The following is an 18,939-nucleotide window of genomic DNA, read 5'->3' as shown; positions in this document are numbered from 1 at the left end:
GATAACTTTTCACTGTTTGTTCGCTCTCCTTTCAGGAAGATGCAGAGCGGCTGTACAAGAATTGCAAGCGCTACGACCTCCTGAACAAGTTCTACCAGGCTTCTGACCAGTGGCAGAAAGCTATGGAAGTAGCTGAGACTCATGACCGGGTTCACCTGCGCACCACATACTACAACTATGCCAAACACATGGAGGCCACTGCAGAGTGCAATATTGCACTTAGCTAGTAAGCAGCTTCCCGTAGAAAATGCCGAGCACCTAGAGCTTAGTTCTGAACACAAGAAATCCTGAGTTTTAGCACACTGTTGTGGACAGCAGAGGCAAAATTGGTAGGGCTGTCCGGAGGGTGCCTGCTACTGTGTCTCAGTTTCCCCAATTGCCAGGTTTATTTCAATAATAGTTTGAGATCCTCAGATGAAAGGTGGCAGAAAAGGATGGAAAAAACTGGTTAAGTGACTTGCCCAAGATCACATGGGAAGTCTGCAGTGGAGTCAAGAATAGAACTTGGCTTTCCTGTCTCCAAATCCTATGCTTTTAACCACTAGTCCAGCCTTCACTTTTTCACCTTGTTGTATGCATAAGCCTTTGTGTTGGAGAGTTCTTGACCCACCTGGCACCCCAGGGGTTCATTGTGGCTCATGTGTTATGAACCTGATGCTTATGTGGCACCCAGAGTTCTTTTCAGTGGCTACTGAGATCCTGGGAAAGTTGGTGGGGGAGTTGTTGTTGTGGGGTTTTTTTGTTTTTAGAATGCATCATACTGGTTTAAATTTTATTTTTGCCTGGCTCCCTTATTATATAAGGTCACAAAATGGAGTAAAGAAGGATTTTGTGTACGAGGCAATGTGAGCAGAGGATGTGATTCAGTTAATGGGAAAGAAGAAGGGGAGAAAGTTGCAGATAGATGGGTTAGTACACTTCAAGGAGCAACCTTCCAGCTGTGGGGTAGAGGGTGAAATTGCAGTGGAGATGAGCAGGCAATATGAAGACTTGTGTATGAAGTGAGGAGACAAGATCTGTATTGAATATCCTTTACTGTGTCTTACCCAGCCTCCCAATCATTCCTGGTACAGCTGTGCTAGATATTTGTGGCCATTTCCATAAGCACTTTGTTGCCCTTCTGTAGCACTTCAGACTTCTAGCATTTGGCTTGTTTGTTTTTGGGGCTTTGATGCGTATGTTGGCTCTTTGGCCCAAATAAGATTTTTGATTTTTCTGCACCCATTTTTGTCTCAATGATCTGCACACCTTGGTCTTATCTCAGCAGCACCTTGGCCTTTATTTTTCCTTGGCATGCTGGCACTCGGGGGCCAGCACTGTTCCTGCAGTTGATGCTTATAGCACTCTATAAGGACAGAGTATTATTAGTATTGTTGTTAATTCTAGAGACTAAAGAACTAAAATAAAATGGATTAATATAGCAGTTGAGCAGTTTGCCACAAAGCACTGATCCACCATCTAATGTGCCCGTTTTCTACACAGCTATGAGAAATCAGACACGCATAGGTTTGAGGTGCCCAGGATGCTCTCTGAAGATTTACAAGCCTTGGAGATCTATGTCAACAAGATGAAAGATAAGTGAGTGCCATGTTACATCCTTCCTTATCTGAAGTGTGTGAAGGAATGGTATCCTGAGGGGGGAGTTTCAGGTTTGAGATTACTTGTTTTAACGCTTTCCTGCCAGGCTTTCAGATTTTCCAGGTTAATTCAATAGAGCGGAAGCATGCTAGTAGGAAACACTTTTGCTAATGCATTATACCATCCAGTGCTGGAAGTTTGTTCATTTGTCCGCTTTGGTCATGAATCTTGTTCATTAGAAGGGGCCCCACTGTATTGTGTTGGAGAACTAGTGCTACTAGAGTTGTGACTGAGAGAGCTGAGTAACACAGGCCAGAGACTTTCATCCAGTTTCCCCTGTATTGAGCTCCATGACTTGTGTTTGACTAAAGTACATCTTCTTGAATGGTAGCCAGTCTTGATTTGAAGACTTGGAGAGAGAAAATCCACCACTTCCCCTGGTAGTGTGTTCCAATTATTAATTACCATCATCACTTATTTTGTTTCTTTTCTAGGAACTTATGGAAATGGTGGGCACAGTATCTGGAAAGCCAGTCAGATATGGAATCCGCACTAAGATACTATGAGTTAGCTCAGGATTATTTCTCCCTGGTCCGTGTTTATTGCTTTCAGGGCAACATCCAGAAGGTAAGGCAGCCTGCTTCCCACTGTTCCCAGGAGAGTCCATGTTCTTGTGTTTAATCTGGGCATGATGTGAAGGGTCTGGCTCTCTTTTCAGGCTGCTGAAATAGCGAATGAAACAGGAAACTGGGCAGCATCCTATCACCTGGCCCGCCAGTACGAGAGCCAGGATGAAATCAAGCAGGCTGTGCACTTCTACACTAGGGCCCAGGCATTTAACAATGCCATTCGCTTGTGTAAGGTACGACAGCATGTACACCTGAGTGCAAAGAGCTCACCACCAATGGCATCTCTCAGGCCATGAACATCAGGAAATGTAGCCAACCTGTGAGATTAGCGTGGGCCTTCTTATGTAAAGTATGATATACTTCTTGCTTATATAATTGTGTAGTTGATATTGGTTTCTACCCACATCTTCTAGGAGAGAAGGGGTCTGTAATGTGACACTAACAATACCGACACCCCTTTGGAGCCCAAGTACCCCTCAAAAAAACCTCTCCTGAAATAAACCAACAACCAACCAAAAACCCTGCCCCAAGCAGAGTTTTGACCTCACAAAAGGGAAGACCAGAAACTCCATGAAGTTCACTAAAAGAAAAGGAGTACTTGTGGCACCTTAGAGACTAAGGTTTGTCTCTAAGGTGCCACAACTACTACTATTTTTTTTTTTATTTTTTTTTTTGCAGATACAGACTAACACAGCTGCTACTCTGAAACATGAAGTTCACTAGGGACTTTGCTGTTGCTCTAGATTTTATATGGAAGGTGGTCAGATACAGTGGGGATGGGTGGCAATATAAAACTGTAGGATAGGTAATTAATGGCACTATGAAGTCTGATGTTCTGGAAGTAATCATAAATAGAATATTTGTTTGAAGATGGATCTTTACTTTTGAGTAGGAGAACAATCTGGATGACCAGCTGATGAACCTGGCTCTGCTGAGTTCCCCAGAAGACATGATAGAGGCAGCCTGCTATTATGAAGAGAAGGGGGAACAAATGGACAGAGCAGTCATGTTGTACCACAAGGTAACTCTGACTCAGCAATGTATAAAGCTTTCAGTTGAGACCAAGACACTACAGTGGATGGCTACCAAATCAGCTGAATACCTGATTATCTGCATTCATTGTGGTCAATCCAGTCCTGATGTGCAGCACCCCTTGTTAATCCATTCCTGGGCCCTCTCCACAGCTCTGCCAGTGCCCCTCAAACTGACCTGCAGCAGTACTTGCTGTTCTAATCATAGAATCATAAAAGTGTAGGATGGAAAGGGATCTTAAGAGGTCATCTAGTCCAGTCCTCTGCAATCAAGGCAGAACTACCTAATAACTAGACCATCCCTGACAGGTGTTTTTCTAACCTCTTCTTAAAAACCTCCAGTGATGGAAATTCAGCAACCTCCCTAGCCAATTTGTTCCAGTGCTTAACTACCCTGATAGGAAGTTTTTTCTAATGTCCACCCTAAACCTCCCTTGTTGCAATTTAAGCCCATTAATTCTTGTCCTATTGTAAGAGGTTAAAGAGAACAATTTTTCACCCTCATCCTTGTAACAACCTTTTATGTACTTGAAAACTCTTATGTCCCACCTCAGTCTTCTTTTCTCCATGATAAAGAAACCCAGTTTTTTCAATCTTACCTCATAGGTCATGTTTTCTTGACCTTTAATAATTTTTGTTGCTGTTTACATTTTCCAGTTTGTCCACATCTTTCCTGAAATGTGGCACCCAGAACTGGACACAGTACTCCAGCTGAGGCCTTGTCAGTGTGGAGTAGAGCGGAAGAATGACTTCCAATGTCTTGCTTACAACACTCCTGCTAATACATGCCAAAATTATGTATGTTTGTTTGTTTGGGGGCGGGGTGGAAGGGAGGGCGGCGACAGTGTTACATTGTTGACTCATATTTAGCTTGTGATCCTCTATGACCCCCAGATTCATTTCTGCAGTACTCCTTCCCAGGCAGTCATTTCCCATTTTGTATATGTGCAACTGATTGTTCCTTCCTAAGTGGAGTACTTTGCATTTGTTCTTATTAAATTTCATCATATTTAATCTTTAATCAGTATCAAAATTTGGTAATGAGTGATGGCTTTGGTAATATCAATATACATTCCCATGGGACTTGATTGAGTCCACCTATTTCACTTGTGACATACATCACATTTCAGATGATGTCTGGGAGATGAACTCACTCTTGTACTTTGTAGCCTCCAGCTGCATTTGTCCAGTGCTGATACATCAGCCCGCATTCACTACAAAACAGTATTGGTGGGGAAGGCGCTGCATCACTGCAGGAGACTCCCAGCACAAGCAATCAGTGCTTATTATATATCAATTAATACGGGTTGCAACTTAGCTGTGCAAGCCTCCTTGCCTCTGTCTGCCTGCCATAGTTGAGCAGACAAGTTCTGCACCAAGTGCTGTACTAGAGGCAGAATACAGAGAATCCTGTGTGTCTCTGGCCAGCCGGTAGGTCACTCTCTGAATTTATAGTGTGGTAGCTCTGCAGCAGAATGGCAGGCATGTAGATTACGGTAGCTGGGAAGGGCTACTGTATGTTTCTCTGTACCTCAGGTTGGGTTCATTGGCCTTCGTAACTAATGGAGACCTTCATACAAAGCCTGCTGATCAAGAAGGAAAGGACTGGAGGCATAGCAACTGCTGATTTTGCCGGGCTCCACTGCAGAAACCTGGTGTCTCTTTCCTAATGGCTTGGTGCCTTGGAATCTGTATGTAATCAGTACAAGAGAGGGGAAAACTAAAGGGTTTCTCTCTGGTTTTGCAGGCAGGACACTTTTCCAAAGCGCTAGAGCTGGCTTTTGCCACACAGCAGTTTGGTGCCCTGCAGCTGATTGCTGAGGACCTGGATGAGAAGTCAGACCCAGCTCTGCTGGCACGCTGCTCTGACTTCTTCATTGAACATGCCCAGCACGAGAAGGCTGTAGAGTTGCTGCTAGCAGCCAAAAAGGTAAAGCCTTTGCAGTGTTCCTGGGAACTCTACAGCATGTGCCTGTAGAAGAGCAGAGCTCAGGAGTGAGCTGGGTTGCATCCTGGGCCCTCACCACACTGCAACAAATCCCTAGTTGCAGAATTTCTATCAGGATTTTGAATTCCTCAGAGTTCTGTAATGCAGGGTTTTCACTCAGCCCCTGACATAGCTACAGCCCAGCCTAGTCTTTCAGATTCAGAGTCACCTCAAAGATCAGGGTCTTCAGCTGCAGGGTTTTGGTTCAGGGCCATCTCTGAAGTTAAGATTCTGCAGCACAACTTGATTGGGACGCGGACATCTGGCCTTTGCAGAGTTCAGATGCACCCCTTCACACAGTTAGAAAAAGGCTAAAAAGTTGTAGCATGCTCAGAGATTTGAATTCTAGCAGGCTAGATGTGGTTGGGATCCTTCTAGTGCAGAACCTTTAGTTAGCAGCAGTTAATTGCTCTCTTCCTCTTCACCAGTACCATGAAGCCCTGCAGCTTTGCTTGAATCAGAACCTGACCATCACAGAGGAGATGGCCGAGAAGATGACTGTCTCCAAGGATTCAAAGGAGCTCTCTGAAGAGTCTAGGAAAGAACTGCTGGAACAGATTGCTGATTGCTGCATGCGGCAAGGCAATTACCACATGGCAACCAAGAAATACACTCAAGCAGGAAACAAGCTGAAGGTGAGTCTACATAGGTGGGGAGAAGCTACAGTACTAATGTTTGAACCCCTTGGCATTGGCAGGTGTGAAGCTCCACAACACACTTCTAATCTGCAGGTAAAGTGATTGATTTGATGGACTAATCTCAGGGATACCACAAGTTAGTTTCAGACAAAAATACTCATGTTAAATAATATTTGCCAGCCCACCCGGAGTTGCCTGTCCTCAGAGCTCAAACCCTGCAGGGCCCCTTTCTTCCACAGGGTTTGCTGTCAGCATGAGATCTCCCTGTTCACTCTCCAACGTAGGGACATAAGTGCTCAGAATCCTGGCATCTGCCCTTGGGGATTCTGCTGTGGGAGAGTGTTTTGGAAGAAGCAGCAGAATTGTACCTTAGTTTGTAGAGAGGGTATGCAGGAGTTTCTACCTATCACTGCCTGGTTGCTTGCGGCCTCATGTTTCTACATTGCTAATAGTAATGATTGTTCTCCCCTCTGTTTACAGGCAATGAGAGCACTGCTTAAGTCTGGAGACACAGAGAAAATAGTGTTTTTTGCTGGAGTCTCCAAACAGAGGGAGATTTATATCATGGCAGCCAACTACCTACAATCACTGGATTGGCGAAAGGACCCAGAGATTATGAAGAACATCATTAGCTTCTATACCAAGGGAAAGGCCCTTGACCTCTTAGCTGGCTTTTATGATGCCTGTGCTCAGGTATGTCCCTGTCCATTCTCAGAGGAGTTCAGTTTGTGACAACGGGAAACAGGACACTTTATCTTATTTGTCTTCTCTCTGTAGGTGGAGATCGACGAATACCAGAACTATGAGAAAGCACAGGGAGCACTGACTGAGGCATTCAAGTGCCTGTCAAAGGCGAAGACGAGAAGCCCTGTAGAGCAGGAGAGCAAACTGGCACTCTTACAAAGCAAGATGGCTTTGGTCAAGCGATTCATCCAGGCTCGAAGGTAATTTGCAGCGTTCAGAGCACACAATGTATATGGAAATCTGTATCTGAGGAAAGCTCTCTGCTTTAGCAGCAACAGTTCCATGCAGGAGACTAACTTCTGAAAGCACTCATGAGACTTTTGGCCTCAAGGAACCATATGGGTGTAGGGGATGACAGGTTGACTTTTGAGTAAAAGGTGAAGGTGGCCTTGAGGTGAGTGCCCCATCTGCTGATTTATGAAGCCTCTGCCTACTCTCCTCGTTAGAGCTAAGATACTATGAGGATGTCCATCTTACAGAAGGGAGGCTATGGGGCTTACACAGGTCTCGAACTGTGGTTCAGCTGAGAGCCTGATGTAATAAGGGAGAATTTGTCTCCTCCCCCCATGGGATATTTATAGTTTCAACCTGTTCTTTCACTAGAGTTTACTCTGAGGACCCCAAAGAGGCAATCAGGCAGTGTGAGCTTCTCCTCGACGAGCCAGACCTTGACAGTACCATCCGCCTAGGCGATGTCTTGGGCTTTCTGGTTGAACATTACTTACAGGTGGAGGACTTCCAGATGGTAAGTTGTTATTTGGGCATCATCCATGTTCTTGGCGCTGTACAGAGGAAGACAAAGGAAGCCCTAAGAAGCATACAAGCTAAATGTTTGCATCCCTTGGGAATGCAGCTCACTATTGTACACTCTCAACCTTCGTAAGTGTAGAGGTGCCATAGTAGACAGCTACCCTTGGAGTATTTATATTGACCTTTGCTGGGCAAGAGAGCTGAAGTATCATTGCGAAGCACCGTGTGGTGCTTGCAGTTTTGATCCCGGTGTAGGGTATGCTAAAGGAGCAGCAAGACTGAATCCATTTTTAATCTGTGGTGGGAGAAAGAAGTTTACTTTACAGGACTTTGAGAGTAACATTCATAGAGGTGGCTCCTGAGATACTCGTAACCATTCCCATTAATAGAGAGAGAGGAGCAGTAGGTTATTTCTGGTCATTTCTCTGTAATTGCACTGTGCCTCCAACAGCCACCTGGCTGGCCCAGAAAAAATGGGAAATCATAAATTTGTAGCCATCTGGGGAAGTGATGAGTCATTTGTTCAGAGCAGGAAGTGCCAACAGCAGAGTGCAGAATGGCACAGGATTACAGGCCTTGGACTAAAAGTAACCTGCTGTTCTGGACCAGCCAGGTGCTGAGCATCATGCTCTCCTGCTCTGGCACTAACCTGTTTATTACAAGCTGTCTTGACTAGAGCCACTCAGAAATTTTCTGATGAAACTTAGCGAGAAGCTGGGAATAGGCGACAGGGGATGGATCACTTGATGATTACCTGTTTTGTTCATTCCCTCTGGGGCACCTGGCATTGGCCACTGTCAGAAGACAGGATACTGGGCTAGATGGACCTCTGGTCTGACCCAGTATGGCCATTTTTATGTTCTTAGCTGGAAAATGATGATTCACTAGGGCAAAACATTTTGCCAAGTCTCGTGCAGATTTGATAACTTTTGCTGAACCAGTAGCAGGTTTCTGTGTGTAATGTTACACATCCATCCATTGGAAACCTGCTAGTGTTCTGGAATTGAAAGCTCTGCAGCAGAGAGTCCAGCAGCCCCAACTGGAGCTGGAACCTGGAAGTCCTAAGACTGGCTCCCAGAGTCTAGGGCAGCCCTATGATGCAGACTATTGTAGGGCTGCTGCCAGCTCAGGAGTAGGGCAGCCTGAGAGTCCGGAAGACTGAGTGTCCTTGGCCCTGTACTAATCTGAATGGCAGGACTGCCCTGGACTCTGGGAGCCCCGGCTTGACCAGGGAGCATAGCAGCCCCAAGAACCTTGCCTTCAGCCAGAGCTCCTGGAGCAGTGATATTGACATTCTTGTCAATTTTACATATTTTGTTTCAGGAATGCTCTATTTTACTATTTCTAAAAAAAAAAAGTGGGTCTGAGAAATTTGGGTACCCTCAGAAGAACTGAAACTAAAATTTGACATCTCTGACCTTGACAGTGCTTCAGGTATCAGGGCAGAGGATGGGGGCTGGTATTGGAAAACCCATGTCCTCCCTTCCCTTGGATTTAAATGCTAATCCCAGTTTTTATTCAAAAGACTCATCATTCTAGTGATTGGTTTCCATGTTGTTGCTCTTCTGCAAAAACAAGTGAAAGGTAGAGGGTTTCCTAAAAGTTTAGGTGTTATAAAGGCCCTGGCTCCTGGATTTTTTTTTTTTAAATCTTGGAAACGGCTGGGAGGCTCAAGTCCCTCTAGAGAGTCATCTCACGGATCTCCTAAGAATCCCCAACACTACTGAACAGTTTAGTGTGATGCCTGAACTGAGACTGCAGCACCCTCTGTGCTAATACTAATATTGAACAAACCCCACAGGTAGCTGAAGAGAGCTTGTGAACCAGCCCTGCACTGGTAACTCAGTTTGCATAGGCTGGGAGGTCTGAGCCTAGCAACCTATATCTGGGGGGGAGGGATAGCTCAGTGGTTTGAGCATTGGCCTGCTAAACCCAGGGTTGTGAGTTCAATCCTTGAGGCGGCCATTTAGTGATGTGGGCCAAAAATTGGGGATTGGTCCTGCTTTGAGCAGGGGGTTGGACTAGATGACCTCCTGAGGTCTCTTCCAGCCCTGATATTCTGTGAATGCAACATATCTAGATGTTTTTTGCCAGGCTGCTGTGATATGAGAATAACAAGAACACATCTCATGCCTGATATCCTAACATCCATTACCCCTAGGCCTACAGATACTTGGAGGAGATGCGGAAAAGAATTCCATGCGTAAACCTGACCTACTATGTGAATGAACGGACCATTGAGGCAGTTCACAGAGGGCTGGGCATTCCCTGGAACCGGAACCCTGTCCCAGAACGAATTCGCCACAACAGTATTGAAGACAACAAGGAGGTGGAAGAGGATGTAGCTGATGAAGTCGAGGATCCCTGATGGCTTACTGTGTAAACTGGCAACATTCACATTCAGCTGTGAGGAAGCCTGGCCATTGTTACAGCACCCAGCTACCTGGTCTAGGCTTGTTAAGGGCAGAAAGTCAAATACTTCACTTAATGCACAGCCTGACACTGTAGTTTGCCTGGATCATACCAAGAAGATTAATTTGTTATGTATAAGCAAAACTGTTAAAGCTCAAGCACTAAGTCAGTGCAGAGGGACAGGTTGGGCCTCAGACAGCTACTATTAATCTTTCTTTTTTATTGTGCAAATTTAGAGATTTTTAATACGTCAATACATTTTTAAGGAAAAAAAAAATGAATGTCTGATTAATTAAGGCCTTAGCTAATCCTAATCCCATGAGTACAGGAGCAGTAGAAAAGTGAATCAAGCATGTCTAGCTCTAACTGTCTATGCATACAGAAGGCAGTTTAGTTAGACACTTTGCAATGATATGACAAGGCCTCAAATAGAAAGAGAATGGGCTCAGCAGGTGCCCGAGTCATTCAGAGCTGTGTCAAAATTCAAATCAGTGACCTTCTACAGAAGTAGGAGACTTCTTCCCCTGTTAACTAGTCCCTCTAGATCTTGCATTTAATTTAGCAAAGGATCACTTGGAGTAGAGCTTGCAGTTACAGAAGAATAAATTCTACCTCCTCCACTCCTGCATAGGCTGGAGTTGGAGTAATTTATCCTGCACAGTTTTCTTAACTTGAAGCCTTTCCCAAACCAAACCCTGGATTTAAAGTGGATAAAGTTCAAAACCCTTTACTTGATTTTAATTGGGGAAAATATTCCTAGTGAAATGTCAGGACCATTCTCAGTGGGCTCTGTTCTAGAAGGAGATGACAAGCCCCCTACCTAGTGACTGAATATCTAGATTAAGCTCTGCTTTGCAGCTCAAGGCAGGATCAGACCTGTCAGAGTCTCTCCCCCTCAATCTCACCATAGCAATGTCCTTATCTATGGCCATGTCTACACTTAAAAGCTTACAAAAGCACAGCTGTATCACTGTAAGTGCTTGTGTAGCTGCATTATGCCGCCAGGAGAGCTCTCCCGGTGACATAATAAAACCAGCTCAGCAAGCACTTATGCCACCAAAATTTATGTCACTGAGGGGATGCTAGCATAGACATGGCCTTAGTCCCTGCTGTAAGAGAAACTATGTGTTTTCAGCAGTCACCTGAACACATTCCATACTACCTGATGTTACAGAGGAGGGTTGGAGTGGCTGGTTTCCTTTGTGAGATTTCACAAATATTAAGCAGTTTGGAATAGGATGTTAAAATAGGACTGAAATGAGTTATGCCTTAAGAACAAGACACTCCAGCTTTCAGCAAGTTTCTCTTTAATAGAATGCTAGTATAGACTGTAGCATGTGAAGTGCTCAATCTCCTTCCTCTGCTTGCAGCTTCCAACCATATTAAGATTATTCACACCTGAGGAAAAAGACACCGTGTAACTAGAAACTAGAGCCCTGCCTCCCCCACACCAACCCTGGTGGACCGAGTCTCTGCTCTAAGATTATGCACATTGTCAATACGCAGGAGCCCACTGGGGATGTTCACAATGTGTAACTCTTGACTAGAATCATCCTTTACAACGAACCACTCAATCCACAGTATTCCTGCCAACAACAACAAAAAAGTATGGATTGGATGAATGGACTATAAGCTAGATAGAAAGCTGGCTAGTTGTTGGGTTCAACAACTCGCTGTCTAGTTGCCAGCTGGTATCAAGCAGAGTGCCCCAGGGGTAGGGCCTGGGGCCAGTTTTGTTCAATATCTTTATTAATGATCTGGATGATGGAATAGATTGCACTCTCAACAAGTTCACGGATGACACTAAGCTGGGGGGAAGAGGCAGATATGCTAGAGGGTAGGGATAGGGTCCAGAGTGACCTAGACAAAGTGGAGGATTGGGCCAAAAGAAATCTGATGAGGTTCACCAAGGACAAGTGCAGAGTCCTGCACTTAGGATGGAAGAACTCCATGCATTGCTACAGGCTGGGGACCGACTGGCTAAGCAGCAGTTCTGCAGAAAAGGACCTGGGGATTACAGTGGACGAGAAGCTGGATACGAGGCAGCAGTGTGCCCTCATTGCCAAAAAGGCCAACAGCATATTGGGCTGTAGTAGTAGTAGTAGCAGCAGCATTCCCAGCACATCAAGGGAAGTGATCGTTCCCCTCTAGTCAGCACTGGTGAGGCCACATCTGGAGTCCTGTGTCCAGTTTTGGGCCCCCCACTACAGAAAGGATGTGGACAAATTGAAGATAGTCCAGCCAAGGGCAACAAAAATGATTGGGGCTCGAGCACATGACTTACAAGGACAGGCTGAGGGAACTGGGCTTGTGTAGTCTGCGGAAGAGAAGAGTAAGGGGGAGATTTGATAGTAACCTTCAACTACCTGAAGAGGGGTTCCAAAGAGGATGGAGCTCGGCTGTTCTCAGTGGTAGCAGATGACAGAACAAGGAGCAATGGTCTCAAGTTGCAGTGGGGGAGGTTTAGGTTGGATATTAGGAAACACTATTTCACTAGGAGGGTGGTGAAGCACTGGAATGGGTTATCTAGGGAGGTGGTGGAATCTCCATCCTTAGAGGTTTTTAAGGCCAGGCTTGACAAAGCCCTGGTTGGGGTGATTTAGGTGGGATTGGACTAGATGACCTCCTCAGGTCTCTTCCAACCCTAATCTTCTATGATCCCTCCCAGGAGGTTGGTAACTAGTTTGCCAAAGGCTGACTGCTGGGAGACCCTCAACCCTTCACTAGAGGGATGCCATAGAGCTGGCCCCATGAGGTAAATGGCCATGGCCACGTCCACTCCTCCTGTTTTCATAAAGAGAAGTCTTATGTGAGGTCTTCATTATATTTTTAGCTGAACATTTAAAATTTGCCAAGGCTATAAATAGCTGGTGCAGAGTGTGTTGGAGAGGGGGACGTGCAGAGAGGATGGCAGCACTAGTCCACTTTCCTACATCTGTACACTCAGTACCAGATAGCAAATAGCTCATTGAGTTAGCCCCCACTACAAAGTCCAGATGTCAAGTCGGGCTCCCTGGCTTTAGCTCTACACCGCTCCCCTTTTCTTCTCCAACCAGGTGATTAGTGAAGGGGCCCAGCAGTACCTAGGAACACCCAGTTGGCAAGTGTGTTAGGTGGAGGTCACCTCTGTGTTCAGTTTCCCCCCTACAACTAGGAAGGGATACTTCTGAGTTTCTTCAGCAGGTTCTCCATTAGCAGCAGGTTCTGCCAGGCCAGCCTCCTGCAGTCTCCATCTGGGTCCTTTTCTGCTACATCTGCAAAAGAGGATGATGCCATTATTTGACGGTGGGAGGAAAACAAGGATGCTCTTTACAGTCCTTTCCTAAACTGCTGAAATCCAGTAACAGTGAAAGAAAACTAACCCTCTGGGCTAGTGTTCAACACTTCTCGCACTGCTCAGATTTAGGCCCAGAAGCTACTCAACTTATCTCCCATGAGATATCTACACTCAGATTGCTTAGACCAAACAATAGTTTTAGCCTATGTTGCATGCTCACTCACCCAGGTGCACACTAACGCTTAGAATGTTAGTTCCAAAATGACTGGCAGTGGGGCAGGTGATGAAGGGGGCTTGGAAACCTGACATCAGGGCAAAAAGGGTTAGGTTTTAAAGCAGCTTCTAACTCTTGTGCGCACATATTCTGTTTGTACACAATCACCAACAAATCATATAACCATGTGCACAAATGGGTGTAGTAGAGAATAAGAATAGCCCTTAAGTATAGCTAGCAGTCAGCTGATGGAAGCGTAAAACAGGCCCAAGCGATGCTGGTGCCTTCACACAGAGCTGGCGCTGTGAGCAGCGTGTAAATGAAGGCATTTGCAGAACATCCATGAAACTGTTATTCCAGGGGCCCATAATCAGCTCAAAGTAAAAACTCAGGATGCACTCAGGATGTCAGAGCAGGAGGGAGTCTGGAAGAGCAAAGAGTCTGTGTGAGGATATCCTGTACGCACAAGCAGTGTGCTCAGAGCCCAGCACTGTGTCAGCCTAAGCACATGACTCACACGGATGGAGTAGGGTTATTTATAAATTCAGGGAGAGCTTCAGGCTGGTGTTTCCATACTCTAGGTGGGGGGAAGCAGCCATATGAGAGAGTGTACAGTCCCAGTTTATTAGCTCAGAGCCTGTGATATGCAACTGGAGACGATGTCATAGCATGGAGCTTGAGCTAACTATGCTGCAAGAGAGGGTAGGGAGAGAGGAAGGGGAGTAACCCTGCACCTCAGAAGTCCTGACATGAGAAGACACACACTCCCTGCAAACTGCTCCAGGCCTCATGTGGGGTGAAGGGGATTCCCTCCAAGGACCTCTGCAGCTGAACCAAAGAAGGGATCATGTCTTTTCAAGATGATGGAGTAACTGAATTTTAAGGACAGGGCCTATCATAACCTACCCAAGGGGATGAGGCAGAACAAGGAAAGTGACACATTAAATGCTGCTTAGAACTCCCATCCTCAAAATGCTCTGCAGCTGAAGCTTATCAGAAGTGACCAATGCAAGAATGATGTGCCTTCTCCAACCCAGGGCAGCTTCTCCCATTCAGGGATGGCCATCAATTCAGCATTTCCCAACCGGTGCTCCCCAGCAGAGGGAGAGAGACAGCCCAGTTGTTTCTTGTTCCAAGCGCAGAGGAATTCTGTAGTACCTGCTGGAAACCACTGACTTTTTAATATCAGAGGGGTAGCTGTGTTAGTCTGAATCTGTAAAAGCGGCAAAGAGTCCTGTGGCACCTTATAGACTGACAGATGTATTGGAGCATAAGCTTTCGTGGGTGAATACCCACTTCGTCGGATGCAGACTTTCTAATGGCATCCAGGACACCGCATGCGTCAGACTGGTTCCATCTGGGATGAAATTAGAATGTAAAGTTTTTGGGGCAGGAACCAAGGCTTGTGTGTATAAGAGGGCTGTGCAGGCTTCTGGTGCTTGATGTGCTGCAATTATTATGCTCTTATCCTGCAATCACCACCATGCTATCTGAACTCAGCTGTGCACACTGCCTTTGTACAAACATCACCACTGATACACTGTATCTTCCTAGCACCAGAAGAGGCATCCACAAGACTAGTTTCAGACACAGAAAGGAGGTGCTGCTATTCCAGGCCTTCCCCTCTCCCTGCCAAGTACAGCTAAAACTATCAGCTAGTTAAAGACAGGCAGACCACAACGCTCCTTGAACTGAATTCCTCAGACATTTACAACATTCATGGAAAGACTCCCCTTGCTCTCAGGAACGTTATAGCAGAGGGAGGCAGATTCCTCAGCACACACCATGTCATGGGAAACGTGGAGTTTCTGGCCCCTGTGGCTGCTCTTTCCCTTTAACCTGCAGGGATCAGAGACCGGCTGTGTCGGTGTCACTTCCGCCCCAGCCCCCATGGGAAGCCAGTTTTCTAAATGTCAGGATGGTGAAGGAAACCAACTGAGGGCAGAAGAATAGTAAAGGGCCCAATTAGCACACAGAAGTGCATCCAAACCTAGCCCGAGGCTGAGAGCATACAGTGCCATTTCCTCTTGCAAGTTTCCAGCATGTCACCTCGAAGGCAGTGCTGTGTGATACGTGCTGCCACGTGCTGCAGTCCACGCTCCTGCAGTGCACACTGGCTGAGTCACTCACTCTGTTTTGTAGACCAGATGTTTGTTCCCTCAGCACTAGGAAAGTTGGAAGAAAGAACCATGCCCTCCTGCTCTCATCATTTGCCACCATGAAAACTGGTATGAGGATGCTCCCCATCCCCCATGCACCCAGTGCACCTGGGCTGTGCAAATTCTGCCAACCCAAGAGCACACTGGTTGCTTATCAGAAGTTCAAGGTCTGCAAGTAATTTAAAACATGAAGGTCCAGCCTACAAGTCCATGGAATATGAGGGGATATGGTGCTTGGCGTAAGTGCACTGTATTCTGGACCTGGAGTCTCCGTAGGCCATATTTACCTATGGAAGGTGAAGGTGACTATGTTAGAATACTATAGGCCATATTTGGCCCAAGGCTTGCACTTTGGATGCCTCTGCAACACCCCCCACCTTGCAGCAAGGGCTGTACTGGATTGATAATTTGGCCCCTTCTTAACACGAATGACACATGCACTTCCACATGAGGCTCTGTTCAGCAGCACAAAGAAAGTAGCAAAACATCCCTTCATAGAATATCAGGGTTGGAAGGAGCCTTAGGAGGTCATCTAGTCCAACCGCCTGCTCAAAGCGGGACCAATCCCCAACTAAATCATCCCAGCCAGGGCTTTGTCAAGCCTGACCTTAAAAACCTCAAAGGAAGGAGATTCAACCACCTCCCTAGGTAACACATTCCAGTGCTTCACCACCCTCCTAGTGAAAAAGTTTTTCCTAATATCCAACCTAAACCTCCCCCACCGCAACTTGAGACCATTACTCCTCATTCTGTCATCAGCTACCACTGAGAACAGTCTAGATCCATCCTCTTTGGAACCCCCTTTCAGGTAGCTGAAAGCAACTATCAAATCCCCCCTCACTCTTCTCTTCCACAGATTAAACAATCTCAGTTCCCTCAGCCTCTCCTCATAACTCATGTGTTCCAGTCCCCTAATCATTTTTGTTGCCCTCCACTGGACATTTTCCAATTTTTCCACATCCTTCTTGTAGTGTGGGGCCCAAAACTGGACACAGTACTCCAGATGAGGCCTCACCAATGGCGAATAGAGGGGAATGATCACGTCCCTCGATCTGCTGGCAATACCCCTACTTATACATCTCAAAATGCCATTGGCCTTCTTGGCAACAAGGGCACACTGTTGACTCATATCCAGCTTCTTGTCCACTGTAACCCCTAGGTTCTTTTCTGCAGAAATGCTGCCTAGCCATTTGGTCCCTAGTCTGTAGCAGTGCATGGGATTCTTCCGTCCTAAGTGCAGGACTCTGCACTTGTCCTTGTTGAACCTCATCAGATTTCTTTTGGCCCAATCCTCTAATTTGTCTAGGGCCCTCTGTATCCTATCCCTTCCCTCCAGCGTATCTACCTCTCCTCCCAGTTTAGTGTCATCTGCAAACTTGCTAAGGGTGCAATCCACGCCATCCTCCAGATCATTAATGAAGATATTGAACAAAACCGGCCCGAGGACCAACCCTTGGGGCACTCCACTTGATACCGGCTGCCAACTAGACATGGAGCCATTAATCACTACCCGTTGATCCCGACAATCTAGCCAACTTTCTCTCCACCCTATAGTCCATTCATCCAGCCCATACTTCTTTAACTTGCTGGCAAGAATACTGTGGGAGACTGTGTCGCCTTTCTGTCCTACAGACACTACACCCTGTTACCAACATCACCACCACTTCCCTCACCTGCCAGCCAGGACTGGGTCTCCAAGAACTCGTCTGTCATGTCCTCCAGCAGCCGCTCACTAGGGACACTGAGGAGGATGGAGGAGACTGCAGACAGGAGGCCCTGACGCACATACCTGGTGGAGAAGCAATGACCCAGTGAGAAGCTGCAGCTTCCCTCTCTTCCTTTCCCCTACACACCATGTTAGCTGCTCTTCTCCAGACAGTGTGTTTTACTGCAGTGCCCTTGAGTTTCTCACAGATGGCTACTGCCAGCACAGCCAGACTCCTAGTGAGCACAGATTTAATCAGAGCTGGCAGACCTGGTCCCCTTGCTCAGCTCTATGCTGCCACCCAGCAGAGCTGGGGCCAGTCTCTTGCTCCCTGGACCAGAAGAGGCTGGAAGCCTGGGCTGGGGGTGAGCTGAAAGGTTACTAGATCTGCTCAATACCCTTCCAGCTGTGGGGGTTTAAATCCAAACCATTCAGTTACTCTGAGCTCCTGCAAAAAAAGCACCTCGGAAATATCTTACATGGGGAAGCCACCTCAGGGATAACTCAAAAATGGGTCCAAAAGGTTTCTGCCATGCTTTCTACATGCACTGACTGCGCCTCTGGACAAAGAAGACATTCGAGAGGTTTCAGACCAAAAGATGAGTGAGGTGCCAGGACACAGGATTTGGCAATGAAAGTTCCACCTTAGCCAAAACTGTGATACAAGGGTTAAAGGAGTGTTTAGTGCTGATGGGGCTCCCAAGGACAGCCCCATCTCTTCTGCCCGCATGAGGCACTGCAGGCTTTGCTCTAATATGGAGCAGGGAGGGAAAGGGGGCAGAGGTGAGCTAAGAGAATGGTGCATTAAATCATCCACGTAACCTCAGTCAGGCAATACTCTCCACCTGAGATTGAAGAGTCCCAGTAAGAGCACCTGGACCTCAAGCTGATCATCTTCCCATCACCAAAATAACCACAGAAACACACAACTTACGAGTCTGTGTGGAAGCGCAGGGCCCAGACAAACTCCAGCAGTGACTTTCCCATGGCAGCAGCTGCCTGCAGGACAGGATTGAGGGGAACAGTGAATAAGTAGCTTCTCACACACTGACTCACAAGGGATATTGACTTGTCCACAGCTAGGACCACATGCAATGGGGAAAAAGTCACCCAGATGGGTCTCTGGGGAACCCAACGACTCTTATAGCAGTCAGCACATACTGGGTTTTTTTCCTGCCTTCAGGCCCCTCTTGGGAAGCAGGAAGGTAACTAACTCAACCCCATTTTGCAGTTGGGGAAACAGGCAGTAAAGATACATGCCCAAGTACACGCAGGGAGCAGAATGCAGGATTCCTAGCTCCTAACCCTGTTCTCTGGCCAGCCCACCCCCCAGCATCTGCCAGCTGCTCACTGGTATGGCATCCCCCTACACATTGAGGTCATTCCCCAATGAGTGCAGCAGGCACCATGCTCCAATGCCACTTCAGAGGCCATCTCGGGGCTCACCCCCACTGCAGTCAGCAAGTGCTGCATTATGGGCCTCAACTTCCTTACCACAGCGTGGATGGCAAAGTACATCAGGATTGCCAGAGTGTGCACCAGCCTTCCCAGCACAAGGTGATCGTCTCCCAAAAGGTCAAAGGTCACCAGAGGCCTGCAATGCAAGACACACAGTTCCTTTGGGTTGGCAAGTTTTCTTATTGCCTTTTCAGACCTGCCAGAGCGTGGCTTGGAAGGTCAGCAGGAAACACTGTGTCCAGCCGGTCACTGGCAATCTCAGTTCTGGAGACAGCGGCTACCAAAGTAAAATGGAGAATGCCTCCCGCCACATCTACTGGCTCCCATGCACCTCCCAAAGTGTGCTCAGAACATCAC

The 18,939-nt window shown here is 46.8% G+C and overlaps 2 protein-coding genes across 16 annotated transcripts in view; one reads left to right on the top strand and one right to left on the bottom strand.

Annotated features, from left to right (window-relative positions):
* Positions 1 to 10,420, top strand: part of IFT140 (intraflagellar transport 140) — a 252,984-nt gene extending 242,564 nt beyond the window's left edge. For 5 of the 6 annotated variants that reach the window (XM_048868017.2, XM_048868016.2, XM_048868013.2 and 2 more), the window contains 11 exons: positions 36 to 226; positions 1,483 to 1,578; positions 2,073 to 2,205; positions 2,297 to 2,440; positions 3,100 to 3,228; positions 4,986 to 5,168; positions 5,654 to 5,860; positions 6,344 to 6,556; positions 6,641 to 6,807; positions 7,211 to 7,352; positions 9,519 to 10,420. In XM_048868017.2, the coding sequence (XP_048723974.2) occupies positions 36 to 226; positions 1,483 to 1,578; positions 2,073 to 2,205; positions 2,297 to 2,440; positions 3,100 to 3,228; positions 4,986 to 5,168; positions 5,654 to 5,860; positions 6,344 to 6,556; positions 6,641 to 6,807; positions 7,211 to 7,352; positions 9,519 to 9,725 (1,812 nt within the window). In that variant the 3' untranslated portion in view covers positions 9,726 to 10,420. The remainder of the gene's footprint in view (positions 1 to 35; positions 227 to 1,482; positions 1,579 to 2,072; positions 2,206 to 2,296; positions 2,441 to 3,099; positions 3,229 to 4,985; positions 5,169 to 5,653; positions 5,861 to 6,343; positions 6,557 to 6,640; positions 6,808 to 7,210; positions 7,353 to 9,518) is intronic. The other variant, XM_048868015.2, reaches the window with a different exon arrangement.
* Positions 10,421 to 11,059: 639 nt separating this feature from the next.
* TELO2 (telomere maintenance 2) overlaps positions 11,060 to 18,939 on the bottom strand; it is a 47,698-nt gene continuing 39,818 nt past the window's right edge. For 5 of the 10 annotated variants that reach the window (XM_048868022.2, XM_048868024.2, XM_075132901.1 and 2 more), the window contains 4 exons: positions 18,619 to 18,718; positions 18,059 to 18,123; positions 17,093 to 17,208; positions 11,060 to 13,023 (listed from right to left, as the gene is read on the bottom strand). In XM_048868022.2, coding sequence (XP_048723979.2) covers positions 12,920 to 13,023; positions 17,093 to 17,208; positions 18,059 to 18,123; positions 18,619 to 18,718 — 385 coding nt within the window. In that variant the 3' untranslated portion in view covers positions 11,060 to 12,919. The remainder of the gene's footprint in view (positions 13,024 to 17,092; positions 17,209 to 18,058; positions 18,124 to 18,618; positions 18,719 to 18,939) is intronic. The other 5 variants (XR_007358954.2, XM_048868023.2, XM_048868026.2 and 2 more) reach the window with 5 other exon arrangements.

The sequence above is a fragment of the Caretta caretta genome, chromosome 10 (assembly GCF_965140235.1).
Source record: "Caretta caretta isolate rCarCar2 chromosome 10, rCarCar1.hap1, whole genome shotgun sequence".
In the NCBI taxonomy this organism is placed as follows: Eukaryota; Metazoa; Chordata; order Testudines; family Cheloniidae; genus Caretta; species Caretta caretta.
This window is presented reverse-complemented; position numbering and strand designations above follow the sequence as displayed.